This window comes from Pomacea canaliculata, linkage group LG1 (assembly GCF_003073045.1).
Source record: "Pomacea canaliculata isolate SZHN2017 linkage group LG1, ASM307304v1, whole genome shotgun sequence".
Lineage (NCBI taxonomy): Eukaryota > Metazoa > Mollusca > Gastropoda > Architaenioglossa > Ampullariidae > Pomacea > Pomacea canaliculata.
This window is the reverse complement of record NC_037590.1, coordinates 24709933-24730308: the sequence shown is the minus strand read 5'-3', so window position 1 is coordinate 24730308 and position 20376 is coordinate 24709933. Positions and strand designations below refer to the sequence as shown.

General features: G+C 42.9%; 1 protein-coding gene across 1 annotated transcript in view; it reads left to right on the top strand.

Moving 5' to 3' along the window:
* The window catches only part of LOC112556498 (neuropeptide SIFamide receptor-like), a 29062-nt gene extending 25579 nt beyond the window's left edge, over window positions 1-3483 (top strand). The window contains exons 3-4 of the mRNA XM_025225562.1: window positions 2257-2423; window positions 2743-3483. Of these exons, the coding sequence (XP_025081347.1) occupies window positions 2257-2423; window positions 2743-3268 (693 nt within the window). The 3' untranslated portion in view covers window positions 3269-3483. The remainder of the gene's footprint in view (window positions 1-2256; window positions 2424-2742) is intronic.
* The last annotated feature ends 16893 nt before the right edge of the window (window positions 3484-20376 follow it).

Genomic DNA, 20376 nt, shown 5'->3' with positions numbered 1-20376 from the left:
TCAATAAGCCCTCAACATACCTCAGCATGACTCGCGACACGGCCAGCGAGGTCCTCAACCAACGGTCATCGGACGACCTCGGTCGCTTCAGTCCATTAAGCCAGGACCTGTTTTCCACCCGTGAAAAAGCAAATAAACAAACAAAAGCCATGCAATCAATACCGCAAGAATTCAGCACCAAATGATTAACAGCTGGCTGCACGCACGCACGCGCGCACACATGCTTTTATTCCCTGACAACACAATTCATTACAGTTGATGACTGCTTGGGAACAGATTTAGAAAAGAATTTTAAACTGTGTTGAAGAAAGTGACTTTTGTGAGTTTTTGTAATATTACAGAGTTCCTAGATTAACACTCGATTACATGTTTCATAATGCCTGTCGGCAGAGTATGTAGAAAAGCTTTGGTTGTTCTGATTACAAAGAATGCTGAAAGGTCTTCAATTAATCTTCAAAAGTTTTTGTCCTTATCTGTTTAGACATCTGTAAGGTCAAAATGAAACATGTTCACAGGAAGCCTTTACATGAGTAGTGCAGACTACATGAGTAAGGCAGACTACATGAGTAAGGCAGGCTCTGTGAGTAATGACTTGTGGAGGTTGTACAACAGTTCTCTGTAGACTTACATTATAGACTCTCAAAACTGTATTCTCCACGGACTAGAGAACAAGCTTGACGACAAAGAAATATCTCTTTGGTGTCTCGCTGTCTCTTGAGATAGAGACTGGAGAAAAGGACGACTGACTGATTCCCCCTACTTGAGGTAAAGACTGGAGAAAGGATGGTAATGTTTCCCTTACTTGAGGTAAGCGGGGTTTTTTTTTTTTTCTTTTTTTCTCCCTCCTTCCTAGTTTCTCGTTTTTTGCAGTTGTGAGCCCTGACTTAAAAGGGTCTACTCTATAAATAAAAGCCATATGTCGGTCACAATCTTTGTGGACTAGTAGATTTTATCAGTTATAACATGCCAAGGTCAGTGTAGGACATGTGTAATTTCTTTTTTCAGACATCACCTTATAATGAGTAAAAGGGGTTTTATTCCCAAATTAAGGGACTGGTACGTGGATGTTGCGTACAATCAACTACTAAAGTAGTTAAACGTTGCAAAACAAGCCACTCACAGTAATTTATGTAGCCATGGTTTCCTCAAAGGGGAAGAGTTCAAGACCTTGAAGGTACATGTAGCTGAGGTGAATGTTTTGGAGAACTTACGGGCCAACATCATCATTGACAGAACCTCCTCACCCCCTGTCAGCTGACACCCGGCCCTACTCACCCCTCAGTCGAAGATGTCACCGCATGTTGGTGAGGGAAAAAAAACCATAATCAAATTTTCCTTCAGTGTCCCCTTCCCCCACAGGGATTAGAACTAAGATCGACTGGGCATTATGTCACAAAGCTTCTAAGCTTTTTTTCCCAATTTTTTACAATCTAGCCATGACTTTTTTCTTGGACTTGTTTTCTAATTTAGCATTCTTATATTTGTTTTGGACAAGATTTTAAGGAACAGAACTCGCATTTCTTCAAAGACCAAACGAATAAAAGAAATGCTTCTTTCTTCATGGTAAGTGGAGTGGAAGGCTCCCCAGGCCTGCCATGTGACAGAACATCAGACCGTCGTTTTTTGATGTATACGGGTGGTTAGTTACCTTGGTTACGTCCTGTGATAAAAGTCTTGGTCGGTGAGGTGAAAGGCTATTTACTGTGTGTGTGTGTCGTTTATGTTAGTCGCAGTGGCCTTATGCATTCTAACATTTTGGAATATGCAGCTCGCTGTCTTCCTTTTTTGTCTGCGTGCTTGTGAGGATGCGTGTGCGTGAGGTGACATTATTCAACAAGCGTGCTTGTGTCGAAATACATACAGAAATAGCCTTCCGACAAAAATTATGTAGAATTTTACTATGGAGTAATACACGGGACTATTTCATGCATCGGAATCCAGAAAGCAAGATATATTTACTCTTAGGCGTGTGCGGACTGACTGAAAGTAAGAAACATAATATTATAATTTTAACGGTTATAGAAATCATTATTTTAAATATTATAAATAGTTTTATTTATTTAGTGGTGTATTTTTATAGTAATGGTGCAATTTCAAATTTATTGTAATTTTACGATATTTGTAACTCAGGACTGTTTATTTTTCTACGACAAAACACACGAGCAATATCGTGATGTAGTTCCTCCACGTGTCCGTTGTCTGTAGAAGGCCGGGCGCCCGTCACGTGACTTCCTCTATTTGGTGTTATCTGTGTAGGAGGTCAGACGCCCGTCTGAGTACTCAGACTGTTGCACCCAACATCACTGTCACCCGACTGTTGCAGGCTGGCAGCTGGGGGAGTTCATGTGTAAAGCGGCTCCGTACCTGCAGGGCGTCTCCGTGTGTGCTTCCGTCAACACGCTGGCCACAATCGCACTGGACAGGTGGGCGCTTACCCTCCACTCTTCCTCCTTTTCTTCAATCGTGATTGTCGTCGTGGAAATGTTCTTGTCAACGCACTACCACTAGACTATATATTGCGTGCGATGTGCGTGAATGTATTTCCAGACGATGTTTTCTTCATAAAATCATTAACTGACACTTGCAGCCATTATTGCCATCATCATCTTCCTCCTCCTCGTTCTCTTTGTTATTGTCGTAAGTGTCGTCATCGTGCACACATGCTTGTCCTCCAGTAATATGGCTCTCCCATTACTGTTGCATAGTTTTTGATATGCGTCTAAATTTCGCCTGGTTTTGCAGGTATTTTGCCATCTGCCACACGATGCACCTGAAGATCAGCAAGCGCACCTGCAGGATCATCCTGTTCTTCATCTGGTTGGCGGCGCTGGGCATCATGGTGCCCTGGCTCATCTTCTACAACCACCTGCTGTTCCGCTCCAGTACGCAGCAGCTGTTCGTGTGTCACGAGGAGTGGCCGTCCTTCGCGCTGCACCGAGGCTACTACATGGGCGTCATCTTCGTGGCCTGCTACACCGTGCCCCTCGCCATGATCGTCGTCTGCTACGCCCTCATCTGCATCAAGGTGTGGCGGCGCCACGCGCTGGGAGCCTACAACAGCAGCACCAAGCTCATCCACCGCTCCAAGGTGAAGGTAATCAAGATGCTGGCTGTGGTGTGCGCCCTCTTCGCCTTCTCCTGGATGCCGCTGTACGCCCTGCAGTTCTGGCGCCTGACGGAGCCCACGGTGGCGGACGACACTCAGCGCGTGCTGAACGACATCGTGGTGCCCTGGCACAGTGGCTGGGCTGCTCCAACTCCTGCATGAATCCCATCATCTACTGCTTCTTCAGCAAGAAGTTTAGCGGTGGCTTCCGCGACCTCATGACCTGCTGCGCCTGTGGTGGCGGCGACGGAGACGAGTTGGGCAAGTCCGCTTCCAGGGCTCCACCGACAACACCACCACCATCTACCGCGCCACCAGCTCGCCCAGGTTCAACGGCAAGAGTGGCATCGCCAATCTCTGACCGTCGTGTCATGTGCATCGAGGACACTTGGATATTAGAACCGACCTCCTACCCTGGGGTTGTTTCACGAGTACCGAAGAGCGGATGTTAAAGTTCTACCTTTGACCTCGTCAATGTTTCAGATAGCGCCATCGTCAATGATACAAAACCTAGTCTTGTGCTTCATCTTTCGAGAAATCCTTAGGTTTTTTGTGATTGAGTGTTTATTAATGTATACCCATTTAATATCAAACACTCAAGTTAGCTCTAATAATCTGTGAGTATTGAACAACGACCTAATCTTAACTTTTTGGAAAGACGACAATGATGATGGTGCTTGGAATATAAACATCATAAGCGACCAAAAGTCAGAGTTTCGCACGTGAGGAACAGGCTTCTTTGTCAGGGTGTAGTGAGTGGATTGGGAGAGGAGAAAGGCTGACATGCCTGCAGTACTGGCATCTGTCCATTAACACACTCGTCTGCTATTGTGACCGTTGACCTCACTCGCTTTCAACGGTCTGCACGCTGGCAGATGGCACATTTTCTTCATAGCACTCTGAAAGATTGCCGAATCTCTCCTGAGTCGAATTTCATCGAAACTTGAACAGCAACGAAGCATGACTCTTTTCGGTCGTGTAAAGCATAAGTTTTTTTCCTTCTGTGCTTAGTTTAAAATTCTGATATCTGTAACAGCTCTTTCATAAATTCAAATGTTGAGACTAGTTAGGTAAAGAAACAAACCATAAATCATTTAAAGAAGTTACAGAAGAATAAATCATGAGCTGACGAGAAATAACACTTTTATAGTCGGGATATGTAGACATTTAGCCCTCCTGGTGCCAATATGGCTGAGGAGCAGAGGCCTCCTCTCTGCCCGTGTCAACACTTGAGTTCGGCAAACGTAAAGTTAAACCAGGCAGCGCATAAAATGTTGTCAGTCGTGTTGACATTTATTACTTCTAATAGGAATGTGCTGCAGTTCACATTCATAATACTCACTCGTGAGTGTGCGATTCCGGACATAGTTTCAGCGGATGTGAGTTATGGCCTTCGAGATCGATGATGGGATGCAGGACATGGCCCCAGAGGGTGTCTTCTAGTCAGACACGTGATGGATACGGGAGGTAATAAAGTTAGAACTTGCCCACTGTAGGACTGCCACTAACCTACTGTAGGACTGCCACTAACCTACTGTAGGACTGCCACTAACCCATTGTAAGACTGCCACTAACCTACTGTAGGACTGCCACTAACCTATTGTAGGACTGCCACTAACCCACTGTAGGACTGCCACTAACCTACTGTAGGACTGCCACTAACCCACTGTAGGACTGCCACTACCCCACTGTAGGACTGCCACTAACCTACTGTAAGACTGCCACTAACCTACTGTAGGACTGCCACTAACCTACTGTAGGACTGCCACTACCCACTGTAGGACTGCCACTATCTACTGTAGGACTGCCACTAACTCACTAAAACGCTGATGGTATTAGATTGAATATCTGTGTAAATATCAGAAAAAGAAAACTCTAACAGTTAATAGCACACGAATGGATACTCTGACATCATAATCTCTGCTTACCAATGTCGATAATTTTATTTTGAATTTATTGACAGTCTCGCTTTGGATTTTAAATGTTCAGATTTAACGTAGGGTCTACACCTTAGAATTTCTCGAGTTCTGTGCAAGTTTCCTAGTATATCTGACTTTAAATGGATATGTGTTACTTTACACAATTTGTACAGTGTACATATTTTACTTTACACACAGAGGTGTACATGTACAAATCTGAACAAACACTGGTCGTCAGCAGTTGAGGTGGACTGACGTAGAAGCTGGCAAGACATGTCACACAGACCTTTCTTGAGTAAGTTCCCCATAGTGTGCTCAGTCCATTCTTTCACCTTTGCCTTCAATTCCTTCCTCTGGCCATTGTGGCGCAAAGCCTCGCTCCAAGCTTTCTGTGTGTGTGTGTGTGTGGGATCACGTGGCCACACCAGGAGGAGTTGCGCCGCTTCATTGCTGCCACGAGGGTCATTGGTGGCCCACCAGGGAGACGACCGTGCTCTCTACACATTCGGGGAACTGGTGTTCATTGGATTGTTCATATTGTTCATCCATAGAGTATGGGGAAACTCCACGGAGGACTCTGAACACTTTGGTGCTTGGTAACAAAACCTAATGGTGTTGCTCTCTCAGTTCCTGCTCAGTCCGGCCATTGTCCGCTGTTTGATCCTGGCACAGATTTCTGCTGTGAAGCTGTCATCTTTGACAGACTGACTGCCAGGTTGTTGAAGCTGCTAATCTTTTGCAACTCTTCTCCGTTCACAACACCGTTGGTGTTAACATGACTTTCTTTTGCCAATGTTGGTCTCTGTTCTCCAGCCTGTCAGGCTGCTGGTACTATCTTTGAGTTTGTTGTCTCCGCTTAACATCAGTTCAATGTCGTCTGCGAAGTGAACTTTGTGTTTCGTCTCCCATAAATGGATAGGGAGATGTGGTCATGAAGGGCTTCTCACATAATTTTCTCCAAAACATATATCAAAAAGTCTTCTTGCTGGTTCTTTTTTAGTACTGTGCTCTTTGAGCTTTTATACAGCGCCTTGGTGACTTGAAAGAGGCCTTCTTTGGTTGTGAAATACCTCGTAATATGTCTCCACCCTCCATGCCATGCTCTGCTAAACACCAGACGACTTTCCACCTTCAGATTGTCTACAGCCATCGAGATGTTCTGCAGGACTGGGTCCACAGGCACGTGCACTGGCTATAGATAATACTGGTCCTGTCTTCAGCTAGACGATCTTTGCAGTATTCAATCCGTTGGTTTGGTACAGAAGTTACAGTTTGTAAGAAGATTCCCATTGTTTAGTTGATTAAAACACTGGGCTGACCTGTCTCGTAGGTGTCCCGAGTGAGGCCTTTCGAACTAATACAAATCATGTCCTCCTTCATGCCGCGGCATTGCTCTTTGATCCCGTTTTCCCTTGGCTGCCCTCATCTTCCTTGCCTCGCTGTTCACTGTAGAGTACTTGGTTGCTGCCTCTCGTTGGGTTTTCTTTATTTCTTGGAAGTTCTTCCTTTGTTACAGATGTCATTCGGGAACCCTTGTTGACACAAAAATCGAAACACTTAGTAGCAAGACTAATTGAATAACAGTAGATGTGGTTATGGACAACACGCTATGGAATGCAGTTGCCCGCAATTTTGGTGGGGTCAGAGGTTATGGCTATTTGCGTTACTGCTGTGAGGTCTGTTGACATTTGTGACTGGGGTAGTGATGAGGAAGAGAATGCAGCTGACAGGACCACAGATCTCCTTACCACGCCTGTCTGTCTGCTCGCTTCATTCGTCCCTCACCCTCTCCCTCTCCCAGTATAGTGCTGGCCCTAGTAGTCCATCGGCCGGGCTTTCAAAGCTGGTAGTAAGGGGCTGTCAGCTGTTTTATACACATTGTCCCCGCAATCCCGTCGTGCATCACATTTCACGAGCCCTTATTTCGCTGCAGGCACGCACTTGGCAGGCGGGGAGGAGGGAGGATGATGCTCTGGTCTTGCACAGAGGGCCTCATGGCAACAGCCGCACCTCCCTAGTGACAACTTTCTCATCATAACCTGCCTTCTGTGAAGCGAGTCTTTACATTAGGATTTTATGTACTGTATTATTTATGTACTCGAGTATATACTGTAATCTGTTGCACACGCACTGTCACACACATGGACCGTTACAGTTACAGTTTTGTGATGTTATATCTACATGTGTTTCCATCATTGTGGATCTGTGCATTTGTATTTACTTGTGTTTGATGTGATTCCCTGAGATATTTTGTTAACTTACATCTCAGATGATGTGTTGTAAATATGTCTTTTTCTGCATTGAAGATTTGTGTCAGCCAAAAGCCATCGCTGGGACAATATCTTTACACTTGACATCTTTTTCTACCTGTCATACTTTTACACTTGTTTCTCTTAATCACTCTAAGCCTGTCAGGTGTCTGCCAGCCTGTATGCTCGCCTGTTGGCTTGTCTGTATGACTGCCTCTCTGTCCACTTGCTTGTCTGTATTTATCTTTAGTTGCATTTGATTTTATATGTCACCATGCAACAGGGTGATGCATGTCATTGTCTTTGTGATTGTGTTCTTTTGCTTCCATGTGTGTATATATATCTTGTGATTTGTGATATATGTATATATTCTGTGATTTGTTACCTTGTGTTACTCTATATTACAAAACGACACACATTCTCATCTTTGGGACACTTTAAGCCCGCGGCAGCTTAGAGTGTGAGAGGTAAGACTGTTAATGTCAGAGGTCAAGGTTCGCCATCATTCGTTAACGGAGAACGTACTTTGTCACCTAATGTTTTTTCTTAAACGTTTTGCTTTTAAAATAATTATACACCCAAAATGTACGGACTTGTTTTATCTTAATTAAGATTGTTTTTGTCTGTTTGTGCCTTTGGCGACCTCACAACTAACGACATAGTTGAGACAGGAGGACAGTCAGACAGGAAGCGTGCTTACGCAGTTCACGCACACAAGTTATGTTTTCTTTTTATGAAGTTTGTTTGCTTGTTCTCTGTAACAAATAAAATATCATGGTTTGCTAGAAAACATGAGAAATTGAGTATTAAAGTGAAAATCAGAACTCAACTGGAACTTGTAGGCTGAGTTTAAATGACAGGTACTGACGTTCTGGATAATATCCGATCAAAACTTTGCTGACAATCTGGTTTGAAGCAAGGCCGCCATTTTTATGTAATGTTTCGCGAGTAAAAATAGCAAACCGACTCTAATGCGTTACATTCATGGACCTACTGGACAAGATAAGTGTCTATGATGCTGAAGTAGTGTCAACTGTTTTGCGGAGGACCCATTAGATAAGAAAAGTGTCGAGAGACTGCGATACTGCTTGTAGTTTAGCGGGCACCAGCTTGGTCTTACATGTTTATATCTTGCAATGTGTGGAAAGGACTTGCTTGTGTCGGAGCTTTGACAAAGCTGGTAATTCATTATTGTTTCCACGACTGATCGACATTTCCCTGCACGATCTCTACATCCACAATGCCACCTTCTCATGGCAATTCTTTCCCCACCCTCCACTCAGGAGGAGGACAGTCAGCCATCGAGGACCGTTTGCAATCGCAAAGTTTGATGGGACATCATTCAGAACGTCAGTTATCTCTCATTTCATGGCCCAGCCGACCATTTCCCCTGCTTTCCCTCTTGACCATGTTTGTCCATAAAAGATATACTCCTAAAAGGAGCTCCTGTTATCAGATTTTCTCCTGTTTAATCAGAATGACATTGTCATGCTAAAATCAGTTTATCGGGAGGAATTGTCATATCATCCAAAGGAAATGTTCCGCACTTTTGCTTCGAAGAGTTTCATGGTGTGGGAGCCATGTGAGAGCGATAATGTGATTATTGGTTGGCAAGTGCCAATAAAGAGGAAGCTGAAATTGTATTCGATGAGTTGACTTATTCAATTATGAGCCTATTTTTGTGACATGTGGTCTGTTTCTCTCCACTGTGTATTTCTTTCCCTCATTCTCTCTCTTCCCTTTCTCAAGCTCCTTTTCCTCGTCTTCTTATCTTCTCTTTCGCAGTTCCTCTATTTTTCGTTTTTCTCTTACGTATCTATTGTTTAACACTCACCAGCAGGTCCTTTTGCTAAATTTGTAAACTTGTCCTTTGTTGTGGGGAGAACGGAGTGAGTGCTGAGCCTTGTCATCGTGTCAAGGATGCTGTCGTGTGCGCCAGATTCACTCACGCACTAACTCACGCATTTGCCTTCTTTTCGTCCAACACAAACAACACTTTCCTTCAGACCCTGTCCAATTACACTCATATATATATAGAGAGAGAGAACACACAGATTGTGTCATACTCACTGATTCACCTAATTCTCCCACGAGCTCTAACTAACGGTCCCTCTAAGTTAACCAGAATTATAAACCCATCTTATGATGCTACCCAAGGCACAAAACAGTCGCTGCAGTTTAAGTTTTTTTCTTGGAATAAACATCCGAAGCTTGGATGACAGAAAACTCAGCGTGTACTCACGAGGTGACTAAAGTCGTTGAATGTTGAAGCACAACACTTTAATCACCATATTGAGAGCAGATGTTGTAAGCACCTGAAACCTTGACACCGTGTCAGTGGCGAGGTAGATGCTTGGCTTCTTAAGAGCATAAGGGTGCTGAAAGTGAACAATGTTCACACTCACACATTATGAAAACAGAGGCGGAGGGGGGGGAATGCATACACACGCGCGTAGTAGCATCACAATACACACTACTTTCAGTGTTGAATGGCAAAGCAACACAAAACAGGAAACAAAACTCATTGACAATTGACTAACCTGCTAATCGCAATCACAAAAAAGAAAAAAAAGATGAAAGTTCAGAAAAAGGTAAACTTTGTAAAATATCATTCACATTCAAAATTTGCAAGTCAGTGTACGAAAAACAGCCCGCGTCTTCTTTGATTAATGCCTTTGGTTTGTCAGAAAGTTGTTTTTTCTCTCTCTCTCTCTTTATAGATTGAGGGCTATATGTAAAAAAAAACACAACAACAACAACAAACAAAAAAAACAAAAAACAAAAAAAAAAAACCAAACATAACTTGTGCTTAAAAAAAGGATTCGTCATTTCTCTCTTTCTCTCTCTCTCTCTGCGCTATACCTTTTCTTTCTCCTTCTCTCTATCGTTCTCACACTCAACGAGAGCAGAGAGGTCGCATCTAGGGGCAGTACGAATAAGCGGTCCTTGTGCGTAGAAGACGAAGCTTGATCCTCTGCTGTAGCTCTCGCTTCTGACTACCCAGATGAAGGCTGTACTTATTTAACAATTTTACAAGATTAACAGTCTCTTTAAAAAAAAAACAAATAAGCTCAAATTCTTTCAAAATTAATAAAATCTAACAAGGTAACAAAAAGTATGAACAATTTCAAAGAATAAAAAAATGACCAAAAATTGTTACCAAACGTAATAGCAGCATGAAATTAGCGATGGCTACACGCATATTTGTACTTGTGTAAAAGGAAATTCACAGAAAAAATGTTGTCAACAGTATTAGCAGAACATACAGAGGAATAAGCAGACGACAGGAAATGCAGTCGTACAGCGCATGCGCACTGGCACCACCTGCTGGATTAGCGTTAGAGTGTGAGTAGACTCGTGTTGCCATGCGCCGTGACATTGCTGTTGACTCGCCAGCCTCTTCGTCCACTGACATGTCGGCTAATGTATACTTGGTGCAGCATGCTGACATTGCAACACACACCCTGGGTAGCATGGAGCAGACGATGCACTGCTCGCGCCATCAGTTGTCACAGTTGTCGGTCCCGTTGCTGGATGTCCTGTTTACAGCATGTCGCAAATTGCTGTCACTGACGTTTCCAGTGTTATAAAAGCTGCTGCAACCACTTGATGTAGAATATTCTTGAGTGCTCCTGTCACGAGTTACTGAATTTTGCATGGTGCTCCACATCCACAGACTGGTGGCGTTAGCAAGGTGAAACCTTTGTGTCCTCACCAAAACAGGAATTCTGTGCAAGGAGGTATCAACAGTCATACATTTGCAAACAAGTCCAACTACCTGACTTACACTAGCTTATCACACACTCATTGATCTTCTTACTCAATTCCTCTCATACAGGGTTCAGATCTCGTCTCGGGAGCGCTGTTCTTTATCAGCATGTGACATCTGTTTACATGGCTGTAGTTGCTGGTCGGCGTGGAACACCTATTTCTCTCCCCACCCACCCACCTTCCTTCTCATATACTCACATATTCGAACTGTGGTATCATCTTTTATTCGCAGAATATATGCCTCGGCTGGTTCTTGTTGAACACGATGGCGAACAGGTCTTGCATGTATAACGTATGTTTTGTAAATAAATGATTTCTGCCTATTAAATTGTTACCATAATTGTGACTAGCCCCCTGTTTTTAGGGAACAGGGAGGAAGGTAAGATGCGTTTCATCATCGAGGATGCATGTGCCGCATGAATACGTGGTGATGAGAGAGCAAGGTGCAGGGAGAGACGAGGACAGAGGTTGCCGCAGGCAGGACCATCCAAGCATGCACCTGACAGAAGACGAACTCAGAGCCCCGGACTGTCAAAGGGTAAGACACACACAGAGATGCAGTTGTCGTTATACGTCTTCATCTTTCATTGCTCTTTTTATTATCATTCCTCTATTTCTCTTGTCAATTACTTCTGTTTTTAAATGTTTCTCGTTTTTAATGCCTCGTGTTATTGAAGCTGAAGACAAGCTGAGACAGTGGTCTATATTAGCTTCAGATCACCTAATCATCATGTGGATTTTGTGCCCGTTGAACTTGCACAATGCATTCATCTCTTTGAAGTTAAACAAACCTTTCCCATCTCCTGCTGTTAGACTTTAAATAATTCTTCTGTATTTCATGAAACCACGTGACATGAAACGTGATGGGTGAGGCATGCAGAGTAAGGGCTGTTCAGCTTTAAAGGGAAATGCCACTTAAATGGAAGCTGGTCTTACCAGGGAATCATGTAGCTGCAGGAAGTTGTAAATAAATGGTCATTCTGCAGCACGAATTTTAAACAATAAACATGATTCAGTATGTCAGTATCTATCATTTAAGCCCGTCGTTGATAACAAACCGTGGATATGTGGGAATTTTGTCATATACTCCACTTGACACAGACATAAGAATCGAGAAGATAGTACTTCATGTGGTCAGGGCTGGGATTTAAGTGAGAGACAAGTACCTCCCTAGGTGGCAGTCTCGATGTCAGTCTACTCTCTTATGAAAAGATGCAGGAAGTCTTTTTCAGCCTGCAAGTGGCATGTCCTCTCCAAAATGGACATACCCGATTCTACTTCAACTATTCGAAAATTCACAGCCTCGTGGATTATCCGACCCTTCTCTAACTGCCATTCTTTTAAGTAAGATGAGTTTGTGAAATATTAATGCACTTGTGAACAATAATGAGAGGATAGCCCTAGTGGAGGATGTGCACACGAGCTATTAACAGCATATACCCGGCTGAAATGATGGCGTGTAGATGATACAGTAGTAGGTAGTATAGCAACCTGCAGGATGAGGGTATGGCGTGTTGTTAATACAATAGCAGGCAGTTGATCTACTGGAAACAACATGATATATCTCTGTTACTCAGTGAACTTACTGCTCTCATCACACAGCTAGTGCTGATTACAGGTCACCACAGCTCAACTGACGTGGAGAATTACTGGTCCTCGTCCCGGAATCTGGTGCAGTTTTCTTTTCTTCTGCTTCTAACTTCGATTAAAGGCTATAGGCTACAATTCATCATGGAGATTTTTCTTTGTTTTGTTCCAGGCTAAAGCTGTCTTTTTTTCATTTGTCGCTGAAGTATGTTTCCTGCTACTTCACTGCTGTAAGCGTCTGAAGGCTGCCCAAAAATTACCTTCATTCACTCCACGCTGCTGATCCCGTAGCTTTGATGAAAAAATAAATAATTATGGCTGAAACTTTCAGCTTCCAGACCCAAGGAAGAGCCACTGTTCGATGGAAGTTTGGTTTGAACGTGGACTTTGTGTGGACTTAGCATGTCGAGAAACCTCACCCAGCACCACCCACGTGCGTGGGCTCAGGCAAACCGTTCACAGATACAATAACAGCAAACACACCGACGGACGGAGAGCCACCGGGTTTTTAGCATCGAAAACAGAAAGAAGCTGATACGTGTGGTTGTCGGAAAAAAAAGCCTTTTGCGAGATTAAAAGAGAAGGAAAGAAAAAAATCATTTATCGACCTTTGATTCAGGTCCACAAAGCATGTTGACGCACGGACGCACGCACACACACACACACATACACATGCATAGACAGAGATTCTCTAAGATGGAATGGCCGGACGTGCTGACCTGTTATTTAATTACAGGCTGTAAGGTTGCTGTGGACTGAAAGGGTTGGCAGAACACAGACTAACGACTTGCATAGCACTGCTGTTGTTTTACTTTTCGTTTTTATATTTTACTGTTATTTTGTCTGATGAACTTTTGAAGAAGTCTGTAACAGCTCAGTTAAATTGTACTTTCTTCAACGTTTGCTAGCTTGGTTTTGCGCTTTTAGGATACTTTGGGATATATTGCAGTTTCTAGCATGTTTACCACAACTAAGTTAGTGGCTTGAGTTTACATGTTTACTATGTCACAAAAGACATTTATGCAGTAGTCATCTGTAGCTATCCAACATTACATGTGTAGCTGTCTGTCTATATATTTGCAGCTGTCCAATTCTACATCTGTAGCTGTTCAACTATCTAGATATCTGTAGTTATCCAGTTTTATATGTCTGTAACTGTCAAAGTTGTCTTTCCTTTCTGCATGACTCTCGCTTTGCCTTCACTACGTTCGTTCATTTCCATTTTGACAGTATCTTTCAACTTGTCATTGATTTCTTCACTTTTATTTATTTTTTGTGTTTGCGAGTTGCCCAGACATATGCTATATCTCACTTTTCTTCCCCGTCTCCTCTCTCATCGATCATTCCACCTCCGTTAGTCTTATTCTCTCATTTGCTTGAGACAAACATCGGGGCTTTCAAATCTCTTACTGCAAAGTACATCAGTTCCTTATCTGGTTAAAAAAAAACAAACTTAGGGGACATCTTTAAGTTTCTCTTAGTTCCTGAAATCACAGGAGTTGTAGATGAATACTATCATCTTTCATGCAAGCTTTACATTTCATTTCCTCTCAGCTGAGTCTGAAAATGACAGATTTGATTGCTCAGCCGGAAGTGGTCATCTGGAGGGTCCTAAGCCATCTCCTCCCCCACACGCCGATAGCTCATCGTTGTTTTCCTCGAATGCTCCAGGTTGCATGTCTGAAGTAGACACCTGATGCAGCCGACAAATCTGTTCCTAGCATGAGGGGCTCCTAAACTTCCTGTCTATCGATGTCTCCAACCCCATTTTTGTAAACAGTGGTAATAAATTACAGTAAATGCAAAGCTCAAAATCCATAGCAAGAAGTGCCGACTGGGCATCACACGTAAACAACATTGACCTCTCGAAAGAGAGTTCGAAAAGGGAGGCAAGCAGTAGCACTTGCTGACAGACTGTGATGTCTCTTTTGTCTGCCAGTCCCTTCTTTGATTGTGGATGTGCGTTACATGAGCGCTGGTGGGGTGGCTGGTTGGTTAGTTTGACAAGACAGTGCTGTCATCTAGAGGCATGTTTCGCAGCATTAGGAGATAGGGATAATGGAAGTGGAGGAATGAAACGAGACGAGATCTGAACAATGGACCTTCTAGTTCTCACTGTAGTGATGTCAAGCGAGTGTTTTAACCATCGTTCGACGTGATTCTGGAGATGAAAGTGGTCAGCAGGTCAGCCATATTTGTGGAGTCGCACCGAGTGACCCCAGGACGTCCGTTATCGCTAGCCCACCAGCAGCACGCTCTCATTTGTCTCCCCATCGATTGCTGCGCCTCTCGCCTGTCATCAGACTGCACGTGATTGAGCCAGCGCCCTCTGGTCGTTTACTTTCGTCAACACCAACATCTAACCGGTGCTCACAGCAAAGAGATTCTCTTTGGTCGCCTCGTATGAGACAACGCAGGAGAGGACAAACGGAGGGAGGGTCTGTCGGAGGGGTCGGCTGTGGAGGGCAGGCACTCTGACCTGTCCAGTGTGAATGTGGCCAGCATCTCAGGTTAGTGGACTGTCAGGGGGGAGCAAAGTCTCCTCTGGCTGTGCCTCCCACAGCGACAACACCGCTGGAAAAAAATTTTCTAAAAAAAACAAAAAAAAAAAAACAAACAAACAAATTATAGAAAGGAAAACATCACAAAAAAGAATAGTGTGAAATATCCAAATTTGGGGTAAATTAAAACGCTGTATAAACAAGACAAACAAACGAACAAAACACGATGACTGTAAAAATGCATTTTCAAAACAAGGCTGTTAGTTCGAAGAAAACACAGCAAAAGAAGAAGAAAATATCCTTTTTATGGTCCCAACACAGCAAGTTAGAAATACTCGTCGTGCTAAGCATAGAAAACATTATGTACAATGTACAAACCAAAACAGTAGATACAGGAAATGAAAAAAAGACAGAAAAAAATTTAGACAAGAAATAAAAAAAGAGATGGAACGAACGAAAGCAGGAGAAAGAGGGAAAGAACGAAAAAAAGAGAGAAACAGCCAAGAAGTCTGTGCGAGCCTTCATTAACCGTCATCGCCGTCACTCGTAATGTACAAATGGATGTTGATTGAATATCCAAAGTTACATGTTGTCAGGTGTCGGAAAGTAGATATGAAATTGAAATGGTCAGCTCAAACATTAATGAAATAATTAATTTCTAAAAACACACTTTTATTTGAAATGTACTAAAAGAAAAGGAAAACATTTGTTTCCTTAGGTCTCGGGACGGGAAGTTGTTTAATACACACAATTTAAAATATAAAGTGTAGGGGGCACTCTTTGAACACTTCAAGGACCCTCACTATTTTATATTTTATGTCATATGTATTTAAGAAAATTCTGAAACTTAAAAAAATTTCCCTTATTAGTACATTTTAAATAAAGGTTTTGAGAAAAATTTACTTATTTTATTTAATAGTTTGAGTGACCTTCTGAAATTTAAAGTTTTAATCTTTATTTCCTTTTTTTTTTTTTTTTTTGGCTGTAGATCTCTATCACCGCCTTTTTACAATCGCAAACGCTTCTCGGCTTCAGTCTCGGAGGATAATTCTCCTGATACTTGTGTCTTTTCAGCTGTATGCGTCTTTTTAATTTGCGTTGCGGTTTCCCCCATCTGTCTTCTCTCTCTCTCTCTCTCCAGAGAGTTGTGTCGTCATCAAGTGACGGTTGCTCATCGAACATCCCGCTAGGTGACTGACTGAGGCACAACATTCTGTTTCTGCATGCCAGGGATTCTTGATTGTTTACGTAGTGTGACAGGCATGTGAACTCTAACAGTATATATATATGGTTCTGCTCGTCAGGGTTTGTAGTTTTATCCCGTTTGACTTTGCGACTTTCGTCCCTTCTTGTAGTCCGCACTAGGGGAGGTAGCCTACAGCTTTCACTAGTCTTAGAGCAATAGTTACTTATCTCCCCTAAATTATCTTACAAATTTAAGAGAATTTAATTATGTTGCAATTTGCAGACTGCTGAAAATGATTTAGCATTGCATTGTCACTGGAAATGAGTCAATGGTGAACATTTTCGAACCTATATGACGATGCGAAGTGAGTAAAACATTGCTTACAAAATTCGACCTAACACAAAGATACATAGTTCAATAAAGGAGTTTAGAAAAAGGTCAGTTTAGTCATAGCATTTATTTTTCTGAATTAAAACTATTTAATACTTGTATTTCTTGCGTAACTTCCTCTGATTGTATCACTCAGGCTTTAGAACAATAGCTGACTTGGACTCGTATTCATGGACATCGGTAATGTACCCAGGGTAAACCTGGGGTAGGACAGCAACTGGTCAAGTTACGCCGACAGGTAACCTACCCACCGATCTGTGAGCTACTGAGGCGATGAAAGTTTTAATGACCTCAGCGGCCATCCTAGCGGGAATTCTCATGGAAGTGTCATTGCGTTCTGGGGTCAGAGGGCAAAACTGACAGCTAAGACAAGACTTTTTATAAGTTTACAAAAACACAAAAAGCAAGAACCGAAGAAAAGTCGAATTTATTCATTCGCATCAAGAGATATCCCTAGAGCAAGTATAACAGCAAGTGAAGGAAGTATAAACTTATTTTCGTTTGGAAACAAGGACGATAGAGAAAAGCGAAGGGCACAATGACGATGGCAACGTTTAAAAAATTGTGTACTTGAATTTGCTTCCCTCAGATTATAGATTAAATAAAACGGTGTTCACTGAAGAGTTCTGCAACATTAAATCTGTCAAATTTGTTAGTTGGAGAAGAAAATCCGTTTACGCTTAAATCAATTCTGATCTCGACCGTCATTTGTTAGGAGGGTTATATAAAGGCTCATCCGATCAAATACTTTCTGGCATTTTCTTTGAAAATGTCTTTTAAATATATTTTAATAAACTTACAATAAGCTTTATCCTTGTTCTTGGTCAACTTGTTCTTTTCTTAACTGTGGACATGCGCAAGCTAATAATGCCCGCGTCAGAGAGAGACACACAATGACAATAACAATTCATTAACGAGGTAAAATAAGCCACAAAATGTTTGGGTTTTTTTATTTAGCCTTTGAACTTTACAGAGAAAGACTAAACAAAGTAATTAAAGAGAGGGAGAACGAGAGAGGGGAGGCTGGGAATCCTGGGATGATACTTTTTGTGAAACAAACTAGTTAAAACTATTATAGATGTGTTTTTCAGTCTGTGACTGTTACAGGGAGAATACAGACAAACAACAATACACCAAACTGAGGCTAGTGGTGTGGTGTTCACTTGTTCACTTGTCTGAGTGGCTGTGAATCCCTGTGATGTGTGTGTGACTACCAACCTGCTCTGTGTTTCTCAACGTCTCACGGGTCAGCGCCGGACCTTCTGTGCCCTTCTGGACCTACTCTGCCCTCGTCTTGTTCTCCGCATATTTCTTTCCGATGCCAGGATGTCTTGGACGTATCACTTGTAATTAAGGAAGCATCCACTGCGACAAGTTGTTGTGTAAACAGACTGCGCCTTCAGCTATCTGACAACCAGGGCCGCCGAGAGCCAGCCCGGGCCCCGGGACAGACGACCTCTCTGGGCCCCTTGTACTTGTAATCGTAAATTATTTTCCCAGTATATAATGTATGCTTACAATTCGAATCTCAATATCTACTCTTCATTCAGTAACGAAATATAGACTGCAAACAGTAGGACAAGTGCACTAGGATCTACATCACTACTTGAACATAAAGTTGTTTACATGCGAGTGGTTAGTAAATGAGGACAAATGATGTTAAAGGATCAGACTTGTAGCACCCCGCTCCACAGACCCCCCCCCCCTTAGTAAGGACTGTTACGTCAGCAGCGATGTCAAAACCTCGACAGATTAGAACAACGGGTAGATGTATCACATCGCCTTTTGTTCTAAGTGCTGCGAGTTTGTACTAAGCTCACTGACGTGCAAGGAAATGTTCTCTATGTAAGTGATTTATACTTCTACATGTAAAGAGGAAGAACGAAGAAGTAAATGCCTAAACAAGTCTTCATCGAGTGTCGTTAATAACCTCATTAAAAAAGTGTTTGCTGCGACGAACAGCAGAACACATCAGTTATCATTTTTATCAACTTACATAACAACACGCAGCACCTATCGAAAGTCCCTTCCTATATTATTCCTTTAGCAAAACCGCACGCGCGCGCGCACACATACACACACAATAACTACACACACGCATGCTGTTACACGTAAACAAATATCTGAACTGAACTGTCGCCTTCAGACTCTTTAAAGCAAAAATTTTGAATTCATCCAACTTTTTACGAAGCATAAACTCGGTCGACTTCAAACCCCATCACCAGAAAGTTTTGCACCAGACCCTCCTCTCTGCACCAGACCCTCCCATCGACCTGGAACATTTTTAAAAAAAGTTTGGCACCAGGCCCTCCTTTGCACCAGACCCTCTTTGCACCAGACCCTCCATTCGAAGGAACGAGTCTCTAATGCCAAAGCGAAGAAACTGATGATCATTTTTTTGTTTTGCACCATGCCTCCCTGTGCACCAGACCCTCCTCTCTGCACCAGACCCTCCCATCGACTGGAACATTTTTGTTAAAAAAAAGTTTTTGGCCTAGGCCCTACTCCGGGTTTGTTGCTTTTGTTTTGTTTTTGTTTTTTTTTTTTGAAAATGGTTAGGGGTAGAGTGTCTGCAATTCACATTAATTCACGCAACTGGCTGCGTTCTTCATCGACGTGCGAGTCGAGTGATCCCACCGCTAAAGTTGTTCATTCTTTTCAATCTGCTTTGCCAACGATATTGAAAAAGGGTTTCAACAAAATGCGAAATGAATGAAAAAAAATGTAAAAGCTAGGAACAGCCACGCGAGAATGTGCCTCTCTTTACACTTTCGCCGATGCCACCCCGAGCGAGAGTCCGGGCGTTAGTGAGAGCCTGACTCGCAAAGCTTTCCCTCCGGTTTGATAGACTTTTTCAGACTCTCGACGCGGAGGCCAGCTACCCTCACTAAACCGTTTCACTCGGTAGTAGTGACAGGCGTGTTGTAGAAAAGGCACATGTAATTACGGAATTCCTCGTTGATAAAAAGAATTTCAACCCCCAATCCTATCACGAAGGACGTTCAAGGGGTTCGCATTGTTTCAAAGCATGGTCACATCCACCTTGATTCCTTCTAAAGGCAGCCAGACCTGTTATTGCTCAATCTCTTGTGCTAAACGCCACTTCTCCCTCTAGAAGTTAGCACCGATGCGTGAAGAATCGGTGAACTATTAACAGGCTAAGACTCGCCCGTTATCGGAATTAATCAGACAAATCGCTCCAACACCTAAGAACGGCATCCGCCACACCCACCGAATCAAGAAAAAGAATCAATCTGTCAATGCTACAGTGTGCGGACTGGGTGTGTTTTACCGTTGAATCAAATTAAGCCGCAGGCTCCACTCCTGTGTACCTTCCGTCAATTCCTTTAAGTTTCAGCTTTGCAACCATACTTCCCTGGAACCCCGAAAAGTTGGTTTTCAGAGTCGATGAGCGACACTTGCACAACGCTAGTTGGCATCGTTTATGGTCAGAACAATGACAGTATTTAATCGTCTTCGAACCTCTGACTAGCTCTGACTAATGAAATATGCTTGGCAAATGCTTTCGCAGTTGTTCGTCTTGCGAAGACGAACCCTGCGAAGAGCCGCGCACGCTCAAGGCTTCGCGCAGTGACCGTCGCGAGACGACCGCACGACCATGGCCTCAGATGCAACTACGAGCTTTTTAAGCGCAACAACTTAATAT